The 17,968-nt window shown below is 35.1% G+C and overlaps 1 protein-coding gene across 2 annotated transcripts; it reads right to left on the bottom strand.

Annotated features, from left to right (window-relative positions):
- Positions 1–294: 294 nt before the first annotated feature.
- On the bottom strand, positions 295–16,941 carry LOC127158206 (uncharacterized). 2 transcript variants are annotated; one of them, XM_051101359.1, is made up of 10 exons: positions 16,755–16,941; positions 16,522–16,645; positions 15,204–15,680; positions 14,615–14,719; positions 9,291–9,611; positions 7,686–8,003; positions 6,582–6,881; positions 4,914–5,225; positions 1,541–1,573; positions 295–1,177 (listed from the first exon to the last, which is right to left on the bottom strand). In XM_051101359.1, the coding sequence occupies exons 2-10, from the start codon at positions 16,559–16,561 to the stop codon at positions 1,095–1,097; spliced, it is 1,989 nt and encodes a 662-aa protein (XP_050957316.1). In that variant the 5' UTR covers positions 16,562–16,645; positions 16,755–16,941; the 3' UTR covers positions 295–1,094. The 2 variants fall into 2 exon arrangements, with proteins under 2 accessions (XP_050957316.1, XP_050957315.1); XM_051101358.1 differs by having other exon boundaries at positions 296–1,177; positions 16,522–16,941.
- Positions 16,942–17,968: the final 1,027 nt, after the last annotated feature.

Here is a 17,968-nt window from a genome sequence, read left to right as displayed (position 1 = left end):
GGGTTCTTTACTTGAAGCTTTTTTAAACGTACTGACACCTGGTGTTCGTTAAGATGAAGCGCATCCATGAAGCCTTTTCTTGGCTTGAGCTAAATACAGCAGTTGTCAAGACTGTCCTTTTCTTAAATTGTAAGTCGCTTTCAATAACATGCAATGCCTCAGTTTAGCATGAAACCATTATTTAGTGTGGTTCCATAAACATATTTGGCTAATAGTTGAACAGCATATGATTTTGTAGTCCCATTTCATCTTCAAAGTAGTTTGTGATTATAATTTTAGGTTTTAAGCTATTTTTCTCAACGGTATCTGGTCAGATTAAATCTGCTCTAAAGATCTGTAGTATGAACATTTTTTACTTACTTATTTATTTATTTTTATATTGTAACAATACAACAACTAATAAGCATGTCCTCTAGAGGACAGAAATGATTAGTTTTTAAGATCAAAGGCTAATTTAAGTGCTTAGGCATGAATACAAAGTCACTCTAAATTTATATTTACATATTCAGATATGATTCACTTCTACATTCACATCCGATTCACTTTGGAACATAATTGGATAACATTGGATAACAACAAGTTTATGTAATACAGTAGAAAAATGGTTCAACATTTACAATTTATAAGTAAAATATAAAAAAAAAAATTAACTTGAGTAGTTAATGAGTAGTTGGTTAGTTTTAACAACACAAGATGCATTGATGGTCAGAGATGTTTCTGAATCATTTTACACAGTCTGATGCATTTCTACACATGAGGAGAAGGTCATGTGATCTGACCTCAAAGCTGAACATGAATATTAACATGATTTTTGTGTTAATTATTACATAAAACAGCACATACAATAAGTTACAGAAATACTGCTGTGGTTATATATATATTATAAAAGCCATATATGATATTTCTGACGATAAGCTATGAGTCAAACTGCTAAAAAATGGTGTGAAGCATAACATCATTAAAATGGGTTTTCATTTCCCAGTTAATCTAAAACTAAAGGACAAGATTAATTTCTTATTACTCTGGACAGATTCTAGAGGCTCAAAAAGGCAGAAATATGTTCTGTTGTTGTAGCTGGAGTTCAAATGTTGATGTCAGTGTTGCTCATTCACTACATCCAGATTATCTCTATTAGCCAGCGAATTCGGTACAGCCACAGATTCATTCACTTCATTTCCTGTGGAGTCAGTCAGAAAATACAGAGACAATGACTAATTAAAAAGAGAAGATGAACTGATCTGGATGTACTCATATATGAGATATCAAAACTAAGGTACAATATACAAAATCATTTAATACGCTACCAGTAGCACATTTGACTCGTTTGATAGGTTCAATATAGTACATGCACTTTTCTCACAAATTAACATGATATTTACTATATTTGGGAACTCAGTCATGCATCTGCTAGAATATGCAAACTGTTCATTTACTGTCTTTAAAATATGAATAAATCAACAGAATGTAGCCACATCACAATCATCAGATTATGATATTGATTTAAAGTTAAAAATATTCAGCACAAACCACAGAATCTTACCATTCATTTCCTCCCCCTCTGATATCATCATCACTTCGTTTGTCACAGCAGCACATAGAAACCAAGAAACACAAAGAAAATTTTGCAAATCAAGATCAAGTCTTTCTCAATAACATATCACAAAATAGTTATTTTTGTTGTTACACACAAAATGACATGCCATAGAACATGCTCTTCTGCTCTGGAAGTCTATGGCAGCCCATAGAAGCATTTGTGGGAAATTTGTGAAATTCGGCACACTGGTAGAGGAAAAGTCTTAACATTACCCATAGTAAGATTGGAGTCTCTAACACAAACTTTCTAGCTCCACTACTTGTCCACAATTTCACTCATGTTTATGCTAATAACCTTTGAACCAGTTAGGCATAGAAGGAAAATGTTTTCCTCTAAATCCTTGACTCATGCTGAGTTGAATGAAGTCCAAAATGTAAAAATCATAAGATTTAGGTTGTTTTTTTTTTTAAACCTACCCAGCGAGCAAAACATGGTCTAGAACACGTCTATAAGACGTAATTTATAGACATCCAGAAGACGTCTTCACAGGAGCCAGAATGAAAGTTTTTTATACGTCTTTTCTGGACATTGCATAGACGTAAATTAAAGACGTGCTACAGACGTAATTTATAGACATCCAGAAGACAACCTCACAGGAGCCAGAATGAAAGTTTTTTATACGTCTTTTCAGGAGAATATTTAGACGTCAATTAAAGACCTGCTAAATACGTAATTGTTGGACAGCTAAAGGCAGCCAGAATAAAAGTTGGATTAAATGTTTTTTTTCTGTAGAAATGTCTAAGACAACTGTACTAACATGGAAGATAGCCAGGATGAACGTCTTTTCTCAACTAAATCTGGTAGTCAGTGGACGTTTAGATTGTGGCCAGATTGGACATCTTTATTCACGTCATAAATCAACTAAATCTAGATGTCAATGGACGTTTAGATCATAGTCAATATGAACGTCTTTTCTCAACTAGTACTGGCTGTCAGTGGACGTTTAGATTGTGGCCTGATGAGACATCGTTTCTCAGTGTCATTAATCGACTTATACTGGCTGTCAATGGACGTTCAGATCATGGCCTGGACGGGCGGACGCGATATCAACATGTTTTGTATGTCCACAGACGTCACTTGCTCAGTGGGTACTTTTTCAAACTCGTCCTAGACGGTTTGTCTGATTTTCACCAAAATTGGCTCAGATCATTTTGAGACCATGCTATCAAAAAGTTATGGAATTCAAGTTGATTCGCCAAACCGCTCTTGAATAAGGCACGAATGTGAGGCTATTTTTCTGCAACAGTTTGGGGTATTGAGCCCAAACTTGGAGTGTGTTATAACAAGCATGACCTGAGGCCACCTGTCCTATTTTGGGGCAGTGCCACATAGTGGTCAGAAGATACGAAAAATGGCTCTTTTTGCTTACAACTTCTGAATAGTTTGGCCAAAAAAAAAAAAAAAAAAAAAAAAAAATCACAAAACTGGTCTCTTCAGATTCGGTGGTGCATGCCAAATCGAACCATACCCAAATGGCCATATTGTATTTTGTAAAAAATGCTATGTTTTATGAACGCATCAGCGTATCGCTAAGAAAATTGGTATGGATCTTTGGCACCATGCCCTGACAGTACTCAAAAAGTTTGAGGACAATGGCACCTTATGGCCACACGTTATAAAGAAATTTTAAAAAATGCTAATAGCATTTGATTGCATTGGCCTATTGTAATGAAATGGATCTCATTAGATTCCTTGGGTCATGACGAGGATACTGATAGCAATTATGCCTCTTCCTGTTAAAAACCTACTTTTTCAAACTTCCCCTAGACCGTTGGTCCAATTTTTACCAAATTTGATTGGATCATTTTCAGACCATGCTTGCAGCGAATTTGCTGCAATGATGCCAAACTGCATCTGGGGCTGTATCTCTGCAAAGGTTTGACATATTTACACCAAACTTCGTATGTGCCATTATCACCTCACACTGACCACACTACATCAATTTGGTAACAGCGCCACCTACTGGTCAAGAGTGATAAACCATTCATTAACCATTAATTATGAAATTTCCAAAAATGCAAATAACTTTTGATTGCATTAGCCTATTGTAATGAAACCTCAAAATATTCCTTGCATCATACATACATACCAATTATGCCATAGTTGGCCGAACTTCCTGTCTGCCATTTAGATTCACCACCACCGTTGATCAACTTTTCATCAAAATCGAGTCAAATCATCTTCAGACTGTGCCTGTCTTGCTTGCCTAGTGTTTGGCCACGTAATTGCTGCTTGCAGCCATATTTATTCTTCTTATTATTATCATTATAGTCATTGACATTATGCAAAACAACACTGCTCTAAATGCTGAATCTTTTGGACAAAAGTATAATTTTTGTTGCAATACTGCATATTCTTGCACTCTATCACACATCCACCTGTATAATTCATGTTTATTTTAAATAATTAGATAACATTTATTAATTACACAAAACAATGGTGATCTCAGCATAGAAATATTCAGAATTTTGCACTGCGGAAACATCTCCAAGATGTTTCAAGTAAACTACCTGCAAAGCTACCTGAAATACTTTGCACAAGTTCACATAGGGCAAAAGCTACTTTAAACCCAAAGGATGGTCACATCAAATGCTTATTTATTTCAGTTAATAGAAGTTCATTGATAAAGAAAATCTGTTTATGACATTGTTTTTGACAGCATCCTCATTTTATGTGCTTAACTGCCTAAAAATTGTAACAGTACTGTAGCTTTGTAGGTATAGGACTCTTAAAGCATCTTAGAGATGTTGCCACAGTTCTTCTGGATTTAGTCTGTCTCTGTTTTTTTCTGTTTCTTAAGACCTCTTAAGACAGATCTCTGCTTGCACAAGGAGTCTGACAACAGCCTGTGCTCCACACAGAGATCTGATCTAACCATCATCCAGTCAGACTGGAATGACATGAAGAAACAGAACAAACTGAGACAGACTAAATCCAGAAGAACTGTGGCAACATCGCCAAGTTACTTTAAGAAACCTACATGCAAAGCTACCTGAAAAAAACACACACATATATATATATATATATATTATATATTTGCTTTATTTACAGAGTGCTGATCTAAATAAAATCTGAAGTAAATACTAATGAAGGTGAGGCAGCAACAGAACAGCATTTATTTCAGAGTCCAAATTGAGATTTTAAAACTTTAATCTTTAAAAATTCTAAAGAATTAAATTAACTACAGAACAAACTCTAAATGGAGTCTGAACATTTAACAGTTTGATCTAAATTACCTGGAGAAAAAAAAAAAAAAAAAAAAAAAACAGATGTATGAGGAAGAACTGTGATCATTATTACACTGACTGGAGAGACTCACCTCTGGCAAAAACATCAAAACTTTTGTTTTTAGACTTTTCAGCGCTTCTGTTGATCTTCATTTTATAGAGTCCAGTGTGTTCCGTTCTGAAGTTTGTGATGGTCAGTGAACCAGTCTGCTCATCCAGCTTCAGCCTGCCTCTGAATCTCCCATCAAGAACATCATCATATGTAGTGATCTCTCCGGTTCCTTCTTTGATTTCAGCGATGAGAGTTTTATCTCCAAAAATCCACCGTATCTGATCGTTATTCTGTATTTTAGAGTCAGTATGTAGCGTAACATCATCCCCCTTCTTCACTGGCACATACTCCGCTATATGTCAGAGCAGCACACAGAAACAGAGAAATGAAGAGGTTGTAACAACGAGTCGGGGCGCTATTACAGTACACATCTTCTGAAATAGCACAGTATCTCTGGATCCAAAAACAAGTGAAGAAGCAGAAGCTAGTAGAAGAAGCATTGTTTACACACATGTAATCTAAAGCAATCATCAAATAGCATTATATAAACCAAAACTGCCTAACATTACCAAATTAAATGTCAAATACATAAAATGGTTAATGGTTAAAAATGCACTTTAGAAACTTCCAAAATGTAGTTTAAATGCAGCTTTAAAAGGCTCTAAATTATCCGGTCTGTCGTTTTTTTGGAAAAAATAAAAATTTGTATACTTTTTAAGCATAGTTAAATTAGGATTAGATAAAGTGTAAAATCAATCATCAAGCTGTTGGCGCCTTCTGCAGGCCTTTGTTGTAATGTACATTACATTTTTTATTCTTTATAATACATTTATGTGTTTTAACGGTTTTGTTCAATAAAACCATATGGTTTCTTGTATTTGATACTTTATTTAAACGAATTATTATCGCCTCATTGCTATTTTATATGTATTTTAAGTAATTTTAAAGCTACTGCTTGCTCACATCTATTTTTATTAGCACAAAGAAAAAAAAAGTTTTTAATTAAATTTTTTTTTATACTCTGTTTTAATGGTTAAAATAAATTTTATTAACCAAAAAGCCTGTCTAATTAATTGAGTTTTGAGTTTTTAATCTGTGTTTAATCTGTCCATTACTTTTCTGGATTCCATTTTAATGGTTCCGTTACATTTTAATAATAATCAAAAGTAGCTCCAATTTTTTACAAAAGAATGTTTTTTTTTTTTTTTTTTTTTTTTTCACAAATCATGTGTATTTACACTTTTCTTAGATCAATTGATTAATCAGTAAATTAGTTGATAGATTATTTGACATACAAATTAGTAGTTAGTAGCAGCCCTACAATTTTCTCACCTTGTTTCATTTTTTTCTGTCAATGAAACTTGCAATGAAAGTGTTGATAAAAAAGATTGTGGAGGAAGTGAGAAGAAGTGAGAATAAAATTATTTTTTGTTGTTTAAAAGCAGAGGCTCTGTTCTTTCTTTCGATACAGGCTAATGTATGTTCAGATATTCATACAACAACATATTCTGGACAATTTTGTAATAATCTTTAAAAATTCTGCTGCTTATTGGCAACTTTAGGAATAAAAATACACAGGAAAACAGGGAAAATTGAGGAAAAATTACAATAACACCCTGTTATATCCACCTTTAACTTTAAAATTCAGTTTAGTAAAAATTTGTGTTCGTTTCAATGATCATGTGCATTTTAAAAGACAGATACTTACCAATCATAACAACCTTGAATTTCTTGTATGAGGTCCTTCCATGGCTGATGATCTGTGCTTTATAGGCTCCGGTGTGTTCAGTTGTGATGTTACTGATGGTCAGAGACCCAGACTCTTCCAGCTTCAGTCTGTTTCTGAATCCCCCATCAGAAACATCATGTGTCTCTCTGGTCTCCCCTTTTATTTGAGCAATGAGAAACTCTTCAGCTCCAAACATCCACAGAATCTGATCATCTTTCTGTATTTCAGAATCAATCTCTAGAGTGACATTCTTTCCCTCCTCCACTGATATCGTCCTCTCTTCATTTACACAAACAGAGAAATACAATGTTGCCATTAGATCAAGTGTGTGCATGTGTGGAGCATAGTTTGTTGTTACTATATAAAGATCATTTAGATGTTGTTTTATCAGTTTGAAATGGACATGATTGCCCGGTCTTCTTACAAGAAACTTCATTTTGCTTTCTCAACTTCAGTTTGATGACTCAAAGACAACCTTATAAACCTAGCTTTATCACGAGCAATGATCTAAGTAATAGCTGATGGAAAAACTCATCCATCAATCAGCATTTTGAGATTTAGAGACTTGAATCATAGATTTCTAAAGAAATGATCTAAAGAACAAACTCTGAAAGGGAGAGTTCACTCAAAAATGAAAATCAGATAATTTTCTCACCGCTCAGGCCGTCCAAGATGCAGGTGACCTTTTTCCTTCAGAAGTATTTTTTTTTCCCTTGGTGAGTCAATGCATGCAAACATATCTGGGCAAAACAGGCTCCTGACGATACACTGAGGTCTTATGAAGTGAACAATAACATTCAAAGGCCCTAAGACTTTTAAAGTTGTTTGTAATGCTAATACCAGCATTAAAAAACAAAAAACAAAATCAGGTCTGTTTGCAGAGGCTATAGAGTTTTTTTTTTGGGGGGGGGGGCAAAGAGATGGTAGCTGTTGTCATGCATTACATGAACCACCAAGGACCACTGCTGAAGAAAAAAGTCATCTACATCTCAGATGGCCTGAGGGTGAGTAAATGCACGGCACATTTAAATTTTTGGGTGAACTATCCTATTGATCATTATTACGCTGACTTGAGCTACTCACCACTGACAGAAACCATCAATATGGTGTATGTAGTCCGTTTGCAGTGTGTGATCTGGCGTTCATAGAATCCAGTGTGTTCAGGACTGATGTTCTTGATGGTCAGAGATCCAGTCAGATGATCCAGCTTCAGTCTGTTTTTGAATCTCCCATCAGCTTTACCTTCATATGTAAAGATCTCTCCGGTCTCTCCGTTCATTTCAGCTATTGGACCCCTCATGTGTTCATCTCCAAACAGCCACTTTATCTGCTTAACTTCGTTTAATTCGATACCAGTATTTAGAGTGACATCGTCTCCCTCCATCACTGATATAGTCCTATCTTCATTTGTGCCAACAGCACATAGAGACAAGTACAAAAGCAAAGTTAGATCAAGTGCATGTGAACATCAGTGCTTGACCTCTCTACACACTAATCATTTACCATCTTCTTCACACTGCTGAATGAAAATGAAATGCTGTATAAAAGCTGTAATTAAAAACAGCAGCTCTGATCAACACCATCCTCTAGTATCATAAATAATCTGGTTCTGCACATGAAATGGACTGGAAAACGAGAACAGAGGCTTTTGTCACTCTGACGTAAAGATTTTGATGCGATCACAAGTAGACGTCGAGGAAGAGACACAGGTAAAAGCATAAATACATGTTGGTTTATACAAACCACCATCAGACACACTCTAAAGACTGAAATGATCTAAAGAAACTCTGAATGGAGTCTGAAAATTTTCCCTTTCAAACAGAAAAAAAAAAAAAAAAAAAAATACACACACACACACACACACACACACACATATATATATATTAGGGGTGTGCAAAGCAGCCGGTATTTGTATCTGTATTTGTTGAGGGGGGAAAAGTATTTGTATTCGAGTAAAATTCAAAATAGGCGTAAAAATCTTTTTTTTTTTTTCTTTTTTTTTTTTTTTTTTTTTTTGCGTTACACTTCTACACACTTTTTTTGGCTGGTGGAGGACCAAGAGATGGCTCAGCAGCAGCCACACTCTTTTCTATTTGGTTGCCCAAATCCAGCAGTTTCAATTAAGTTAATGAGTGACTGGAAGCTATGCTAAGGTTAACTGGGGAGTCGCTCTCTAAACGTGGGGTATTAAAATTGCTTTTGAATGCGCGCGCGCGTTTTACTTTCGGTTTCGTTTTAACGATGGCGCTAAACTCTCGGCTGTGCCGAGCGTGCATTCTACAATACAAGACATTAATTTAGCCAAGCAATTTGAAAGTTGTGGGACACAAACGGGATTTTGAAAAGTGTGTCCCCAGTGGAAATTACGCCCCTGCGTGAGTGGAGTTATCATTTGATGTGAATGTATGCCGCGTTATACAGTATATTGAGACGGAGGCGCCAGAATTGCGTCTGACAGAATGTGTTAATATTTGTTCGAAATAAGTATTTGTAAAACAACACGCTACTTGTGCCTTTCCGAATACCGTATTCGGGTTCGGCTCCACCCCTAATATATATATATATATATATATATATATATATATGATCTGTAGTATATATATATATATATCAGACACACTCTAAAGACTATATATATATGATGAAGAACCGTGATCATTATTACACTAAAAGAGAGCAGATGCTCACCATTGACTATAACAGTGAATCTTTTGCATTGGTGCCACATTCTTTTGTAGCGCCTCTTGATCTGTAGTATATAGACTCCAGTGTGTTCAGTTTCAATGTTTCTGAAGGTCAGGGATCCAGTCTCATCCAGCATCAGTTTGTCTGTGAATATCCCATCAGCACCATCAAATGTCTCTCTGGTCCCTTCTCTGATTTCAGCAATACGAGCATCTTGAGCTTCAAACGTCCACAGGATCTGATCTTCTTCCTCTATATCAGCATCAGTGTGGAGTGTGACATCATCTCCCCTCCTCACTATCACAGTCTTCATTTTTTCTTGTACTGCACACAAACCATCAATGACTTAAGAATACTTTGATATAGTAAATGAGTCATATGTTATACTTTTATGACAGGTGACACTTATTAATACTTGTTTGACACACATGGTCCCGCCTGAGTGTAAGGAAATAACCATCTAAATCAGCAGGAATCAGTTATATATATTGGTCATTCAAATAACGAAATAAGGGCTGCATATATACATTTGAGTATCAGTCATGCTGAGCACTTTCTTCATTCCAGGCGGCTCAGATGTTCTTGTATTAAAAAGCTTAAGTAAGATGATATAAAACTTGAACAGCCTTCTGTCTGTGCAATCTTGACTTCTTTGCTTTCATCATATTCGCTTTCATCCTTGTGCACGCTTTCGTTTTCGGGTGCGTTTCCCAAAAGCATCGCCACCTATGGTTGCCAGTTCCGTCGTTAGCATAGTTCAACCATTCGGTGTTTCCCCGAAACCATAGTTCAAGCGAACATTCGGAAACAGAGTCGCAAACTTGCGTGGTTGGAACTACAGCTCTCGACCTGTGGTTATGCGTAGTTTCTTGTTAGTAAGACATATGGTCTTTAATAATTTCTGCTCTTGGGCACAATAAGCAAGGTAACATGCAATACAATCTATTTTTCCATTCTATCTAAATATAGCTGCATTCACGCCATCTCCTAATTCCGAGATGAAAACACGTGACATTCTACGCTATCTGAATTATGTGTTTCTATGGCAACACTATCAACGCCAAAGCCCTCACGTGCTCCTGAACTAGTAATTACAACTCGGAATGTTCTGAGAGTTACGACTTTGACCAGTGACAGATGTACCACGTGACCGCCGCCAGGCTCATTTTGGCGCTACGGATTACGGTAATTACCACATGGCGTGAAGGCAGCATTAAAATGCATTTGAATCTATGTATTTTTGCGCGTTCTCTACAAGGGACTTTTTTGCATATTGGCCAAGTGCAGAAATGCCTAAGGGAACCCCGGAGTATGACGTAAAAGGAAACCCGCGATTAATCAAACATCAAATAAAGCGAAATGACAGCAAAATAGTAAATTACTCATCAGATGCCATGATCAATATAGCTGCATTTTAGAGATCTCTAATACGTTAAATAGCAGAAGTTATTACTCGGTGACGTCATTAACAACCAGTGATGGGGGAAAGTTACTTTTAAAAGTAATGCATTACAATATTGAGTTACTCCCCAAAAAAGTAACTAATTACGCTACTTTACTTTTGCATTACTTTTAAAATCTGGGCAGGGCTTGCTTGTTTGTTTTTAATATAAAAAGTTATATTTTTGGCAACTGTAAAAGCCTTTTCACACCAAAAGCCTCAGGCTTTGAGAAAAGTAAATTCACATCTGTACAGTAGACCGCAAAAAAAAAAAAAAAAACTAATCTCTTCAGCAGTTAAAAAAGGAAAACAATTGTTAGATTATCTTAAGTAATTTTTGCTTATAAGTATTGGAATCTAATATTGGAATATTAGAATTGGATCATCGAAGGTCAGCAGTATCGGTTCATAAAATGGGATTAAATGCATAAAGGATATTTGTATTATTTAACATTTTTAATTATTGCAGGTTTGCATCATATTCTAAGTTGAAATTCACTCTTTTTATTCATTTTGAGTAATACTGAATCTGTTTTTTTTCATGTTCATATTTATTCTAGAACTAACATCTTACCCCCGATTTCTCTCAGAATGGGGACAGGAGAGCTTTTAATCAATAAATGGGGGGAAAGTAACTGGTGTTACTTATTTTGTGCGGTCTTCTGGGTCCTTTTGACCCGCAAATGACTTTTACTCAATTTTTTTTAAAAATGTTCTCTTTGTCGAAAAGACATGAGACTTTGTAAAACTGTGAGCACTTTCTAGATCTACAAATAAAAAGTAAAATTGGATATCTTGATTTTATGTTAGTGTCATAAAAACAGTCGCATTCATGGTCTTTGGGGTCTCTAGAGACCCCACGCAACAAAATTTAATTTTGTAAAAAAGTAGTCTTTTTTTTATTTTTTAAAAACAAATATTATTTTCATGTTTATTAATATTTTACTACATTTGTGCCATTTTCAAAGGATTTATTATGTTTTTAAATTTATATAAATTAATAAATACATAGTTCAAAATTTATCAGTTCATCCATTACTTTGACAAAAAGTTATTTTTATGTTTAGAATTGTGATGTAGATAAAATCAAAAGAAATGGCCTAATGATTAGGGAATTGGGCTTGCAACCAAAACGTTGCGGGTTCGAGTCCCTGATCCAGCAGGGACTGAAGGTGGGGGGAGTGAATAACCCAAGTGTGTGCAATTGGATGGGTTAAATGCAAGCACAAATTCCGAGTATGGGCCACCATACTTGGCCACATGTCCTGTCCTTTCCTTTCCCACTGAAAAAAAACTTGCAAAAAGATGTCTTTCAGTTAGTCAAATAGCACATAGTAAATAGTGGATCTACTGGTAAAAATTATATTTTTTTATTTTTAAAAAGGCATTTTCCAAATGATGGGCACAAATCTTACACCAAACCATGTCAAATGATCCATGTGATACCCCTGAGTGAAAGCTGTTTTTGTATAAAAACCTATTTAATTTTTTTTATTATTATTAATTTATATACATTTTTAAAAAATCATAATAAATCCTCCAAAAATGGCACAAATGTAGTAAAAACATTAATGAACAGAAAAATAAAATTTGTTTTGGAAAAAAAAAACTATTATTTTGTTACAAAATTAAATTTTGTTGCGTGGAGTCTCTAGAGACCCCAAAGATCATGAGTGTACAACCCAAAACGAAGACCGCACAAGGGTTAAAAAAAGTACTTCAGATATTTTCTTGTCAATTAAAAAGTAATGTGTTACTTTACTAGTTACTTGGAAAAAGTAATAATATTACGGAACTTGTGTTTCTTGTAATGCGTTACCCCCAACACTGTTAACAACGGCCATACATTGTTGAACTAATGTGGTTCAAATGACGGAGATGCATCCGTGTTCGGGAAACAGTCATGACTAGCTAGTTTGTTTCCACAATGCATCTGTGGAGGTTAATGAGCAAGTTACGTCATTGTACGGGAAACGCACCCGTAAGTGGTATCTTCAAAACTGAAAACATTCTGCTTAGTCCAAAAACAGCTTTTATTGAAAGCAAGCTGACAAAATGAGTCGTTTCGGATTTTGCCTCTGGGGCAATACGCCTGGCATATGTAATACAGCGTTTTTGGCAGTTTTTGTGGATGTGTTAATGCGAATCGTTTTGAAAATGTTGTGGTGTATACTTTTTCTGTTTTTGACTACATTGTTTCTGTGTAAAAGTAGCCTCAGTATGATGTAATAATATGACAAAGTCCGCCTCTGTAGCAAGGTTATTTTCATAAAAGAAAACTAAAACTAACATGAAAACTACTGGTCAAAAAACATTTTCGTAAACTGAAATAAGAAAATAAATGAAAAACTAAAACGAAATGAAATGAAACTAACAGCAATTACTGAAAAACTAACTGAAATAAAACAATAATTATAAAAAAATATATAATCGTTTTTCGTAATAATTAGGTTCTCATCCGGTGGCGGAAAAATGTACTCTGTAAAAAACAATTTGTTGAGTCAACTTAAAATAATTTATAACCTGGCTGCCTTAATTTTTTAAGTTCAGTCAACTCAAAACAAGTTTATTAAAACTGAAATGTTAAATTATACTAAGTGACAACTTAGATATTTGAGTTGAATCAACTTAAAAATTTAAGGCAGCTGGGTTACTTACCCATCTGTTAAGTTAAGCAAACAAAAATATACTGTATAAGTTGTTACTTAGTACAACTTAACATTTACAAGATGACTAAACTTATTTCAGTTGACTGAACTTAAAATTTTAAGTCAGTGGGGTAAGAAATTATTTTAAGCTGACTCAACAAATTTTTTTTTTTTTTTTTATTTTTTACAGTGTAGGAGCTGTGTGGCGGTTTAGAGAAAATAGCCTACCTGTAAACGGTGCATCATAGACGTGAGGTTATCTGACGGATAGATGAAAACAGTTTAAAACCGAGTCCTGCACGGGTGCTGTTTGGTAAACGCTGCTTGATGGAACACCCGATCCGTTATCCAACAGCAGCACATTCTGTACCCGACCTGGCCTGTTTGACGTGTGACGTGTGATGTGAAATGTGATTGTCTCTGCAGTGTATAGGATCTAAAATGTATAAAATAAAGTTATATAGGCTACAGAAAGCAAGCAAGGAGCGCTCCCTAGTAGGCCGTCATTCACTTCATCTGCAGCACGAATCAAACAGTGCGCAATGCTGGGAATTGAAAGGCTCTGGCATTATTATTGAATTTAATTAGTTCCAGTTATGCACGTTTTTTTTTTTTTTTGCAGGAAAGCAAGCAAGACATGATAATTACAGTATCATGATTATGAATTACATTTATTTTCTAATTAAATATTATAACACACATTTACTGCTTTTAATTATGATTATGTAAGTGTATACTTTTACCACCTAATCAAGCTCAGTCAGCATGTTTTAATTTTGCGTCATATAGGGTTAAATTAAGTCGTTGGTCTGTGCTCTGGAAGTGATCTTTTTTTTGTAAAACTAAAACTGAAACTGAAACTAAACTATATAAAAATGAAATAGAAATGTGCTCACAAAATAAAAACTAAACTAAAACTAACAAAATTATTAATGAAACTAATAAAAACAAAACAAAATTTCATTGCAGATTTCAAAACTATATTAAAATAAAATAAAAAAAATTAAAAGGCAAAACTGTAATAACCTTGCTCTGCAAAAGATAATCATCACCTACTTCTACATCATTGCCTCTTTAGTCCTGCCCACAGATTCACACATTCATTGAACTAAATCAATCACAAACAGAACTTGTAAAACAGTAGGGCTACAGACAGTGAAAAATCCTATGATACCTTTTCACTCTACTAAACCACAACAAATGTTTTTTTCTCAAGCTGTATGAATTGTTATACTTACACATTCGTGCAAAGATTTTGCAGCAGCAGTAAAAAACAAGAATTACAATCACCAGCAGAAAAACAACAAATATTCCTGCTACAGCACCTGGAGACACACCTGAACCTGTAATGATAAAGACAGAGAGTCATTATGGATGTGTCTGATCTAACACTATAAACATCAGCGCTATATAACCTGAGTGAAGATCTGATCCTGTAACGATAAAGACAGATTGTCATTATGAATGTGTTATGAATGTGAATTGTACACTGAAGGGCAGCTGTGGCCTAATGGTTAAGGAGTTGGGCACCGAACCCCCATCTGACCCCCCGACCCCCCACCCCCCACTTCCGCTGGTTCCCCACTGCTCTGGGTGTGTGTTCACGGTGCGTGTTTGTTCACTACTCACTACTGTGTGTGTGCACTTGGGTGGGTTAAATGCAGAGCACAAATTCCGAGTATGGGTCACCATACTTGGCCACACGTCTCGTCCTTTCCTTTTTCCTTTTCCTTTTATTTTAAATGAAGGTCTGATTCCTCATAATGAGTCACAGACTCACAGAGGGCTGATAAACAGTTATCAATTCAAAAGTATTGAGTGACTCACCACTGACAGTAACAATGAATCTCTTGTTTATCATCTGTTTGCTGCTGCTGATCTTCACTGTATAAAGTCCAGAGTCTGCGTTTTTCATATTCTTGATGGTCAGAGATCCAGTCTGATCATTCAGCTGTAGTCTGTCTCTGAATCCTTCATCAGTGTTTTCGTGTAAAGGTGAGCTCTTGGTCTCCATATCACTTTTAGCTATGAGTTTTCTTTCACCTCCAAACCTCCACACTATCAGCTCATCTCCATGTAGTTCAGTAATATCAGTCTGAAGAGTAACAGAATCTCCCTCCCTCACTGACACGCTCTTCATTTCAGCTTCACCAGCATCAATAACCGCAATGGGGGAACCTTCACTTCCAAACCTCCACTGTATCACATTAAAGCCCTGTATTTCTGTAAGATTATTGTTTAGAGTGACAGAATCTCCCATCACTGATAATGTCTTCCCTTCATCATCTTCAATACCAAACACACCTGAGGAACAAACAGAAAGTTTCTTAGAGTAACTGATATAGCACTGCTTGTAATGTCTAATAAACACAGTTTGACTTCTTGAGGTGTAAATTAAGAAAATAAAGAGGAAATTAGTAGAACATGCATTCAATAAGCAGACATGTTTTACAAAAGTGACCTATTAGAGAAATACAACATCTTAAAGAGACAATAACATGAGATATTCTGTGATGCTGGCATACATTAAAAACAAACAAAAAAACAGACAACAGATAAAAATAACTGTTTTTGTTTGTTTGTTTTTGTACTACTGGTTGTTGATTTCATTACAATTGATGTCAATAAGTATTGACAGATAATGGACAGAGGTGATTACCTCACCAAAACAATTTAAAAGCATTTGGTTTACATATCTTCTATTGTTGGGTCATTCCCAGTATGTCCCCACCATGATATTTAATATATAAGATGTTAAACTCATAAATAACAGATGTCACCTTAATTTGTTTTCTTATATTGCAGTATCATTCTGAAATCAGCATGTTCAGATGTTCCTTTTAAAACCATTGTCCAGGGAGTATTGATTTATCATATATATATCCACATTACATTCACATACACATTTACCTTTTTAGATCAAATGTATAGTGACATTATACATGACATTCTATCAGTGTCCAAACAGTCAACAGCTACATAATTTTCATATTTCTTACACATCACAGTTCTCTTTTAATAAGATTAATGATAATAATAATAAAAAATACAATTTCAGACCTTTTAAATGGCAAATGACAATGAAAAAGACCATTTTACAAAGTTAAACTGAAAGTCTAAGAATAAACATAAATCGCGAACTTACCGCACATTATTAGCAAAGACAGAAATATATTTAAAGTCATATTGTTGACGATTCCAACACAATCAGATTTCCATGGATATTACTAATACTCGTTTGTGAACCACACCCACCCGACTGACAGCGACTGTTAACAAAATCCACACACACAAAAAAAAAAAAACGCTGAAACGACTAAGCAATTGACATGATGATTTATGTGCCGCTAAAGATGAAGAGGTCCGTTTACGTCTTACGTTTCCAATATATGAAATAGCAAAGCACAAACGGCTTTAGTGGCGAAGACTTTTGGTGCGATCCATTCGACAGTAAATTCAGTGAACTTCAAAGTGGACTTCACAGGGTATTCCGCGATATTTTAAGAGAGATTACAAAACAAAGGGAGCGAACAAGTTGAGGGCACTACGAACGGCATAGGGAAAGGGAAAGGGAAAAGGAACTTGCATCACTTAAGAGGAGGTGGAGACATTCCATTCCCCGCAAGTGCAGTTTAGTTTAGTCATCCTCGCACACACACACCAGTGCCGTCACTAAGAATTCTAAGACGGTTGTGGCTAGATGCCATACAGCTCAGACCGGAAACAAACAATGAAATGAATCGTTTTGTGTTCTGTTGTGTTTTATTAACGTCTACACCTACCCCAACCCTAAACCTAGCCCTTACTATAATACAAAACATTATTATTGTTGTACAGTGTGACAAAAATAATGTTAGATTGATGTGCGCATTCCCAGTAGCCAGAGCTGTATCCCTTACCGTCTAATTCCTGAGCACTGAATTTGTTATGTGTCCCCTTCAAAATCAAAAATCACGTTCAGTGATTCTAGACTAGATTCTAGTCGGACTCCATTTTAGGAATATCAAGATTCGAAAATCCCCAATTTTACAATTCAGCATCATGACCATGTTACTTTTGTGCCAGTTTTTAAAACACCATTGCACTGAAAAAAATGTTATGTTGAATTTACTTAATTTTATTACGTCAAGGGGTTGCACGAAATAAATTTATCTAAATCCAGATATATTTTTTAAGTTGAGAGAATTTATATTTTATAAGTTGAGTTTACTTATATTTTATAAATTGGTTGTACTTATATTTTATACATTGAGTTTATTAATCTCTTTTCCACAAACAACATTACAGTTTGACTTGATTTCTGTCATATATCCACAAATATTATTTGAGAACATCTAAACAGAGGTTTAGATGTTTTATTAAAAAAAAAAAAAAGTTTCATTTGACCTCACCATCATGGCGAACAGGGTTTACTTTAGTTGGGCTCTTGAGCCTTCACTTTCTTAATATAATTTTTTTGTTCTTTGGTTGCTGTAATTGTGTTTACAGAGCACATTTGTTATAGCGCCAAAAAAAAAAAAAAAAAAAAAGGGGAGGGCCTTATTAAATGTTCTTGGTTAATTATTATTGATGGTGTAATCATCATCCAGTGG

The sequence above is a fragment of the Labeo rohita genome, unplaced genomic scaffold (genome assembly GCF_022985175.1).
Source record: "Labeo rohita strain BAU-BD-2019 unplaced genomic scaffold, IGBB_LRoh.1.0 scaffold_139, whole genome shotgun sequence".
Classification (NCBI taxonomy): domain Eukaryota; kingdom Metazoa; phylum Chordata; class Actinopteri; order Cypriniformes; family Cyprinidae; genus Labeo; species Labeo rohita.
Note: the sequence above shows the minus strand (reverse complement) of the source record. Positions and strands in the feature narration are given on the sequence as shown.

Bases quoted from the DNA above. Each gene is read 5' to 3' on its own strand.
- LOC127158206 (XM_051101359.1), bottom strand. From the start codon at position 16,561: ATGACTTTAAATATATTTCTGTCTTTGCTAATAATGTGCG. The intron at 14,720-15,203 runs GTGAGTCACTCA...TTATCATTACAG, and splicing joins ATTCATTGTTACTGTCAGTG to GTTCAGGTGTGTCTCCAGGT. The intron at 1,178-1,540 runs GTAAGATTCTGT...CTGACTCCACAG, and splicing joins AGAGGGGGAGGAAATGAATG to GAAATGAAGTGAATGAATCT.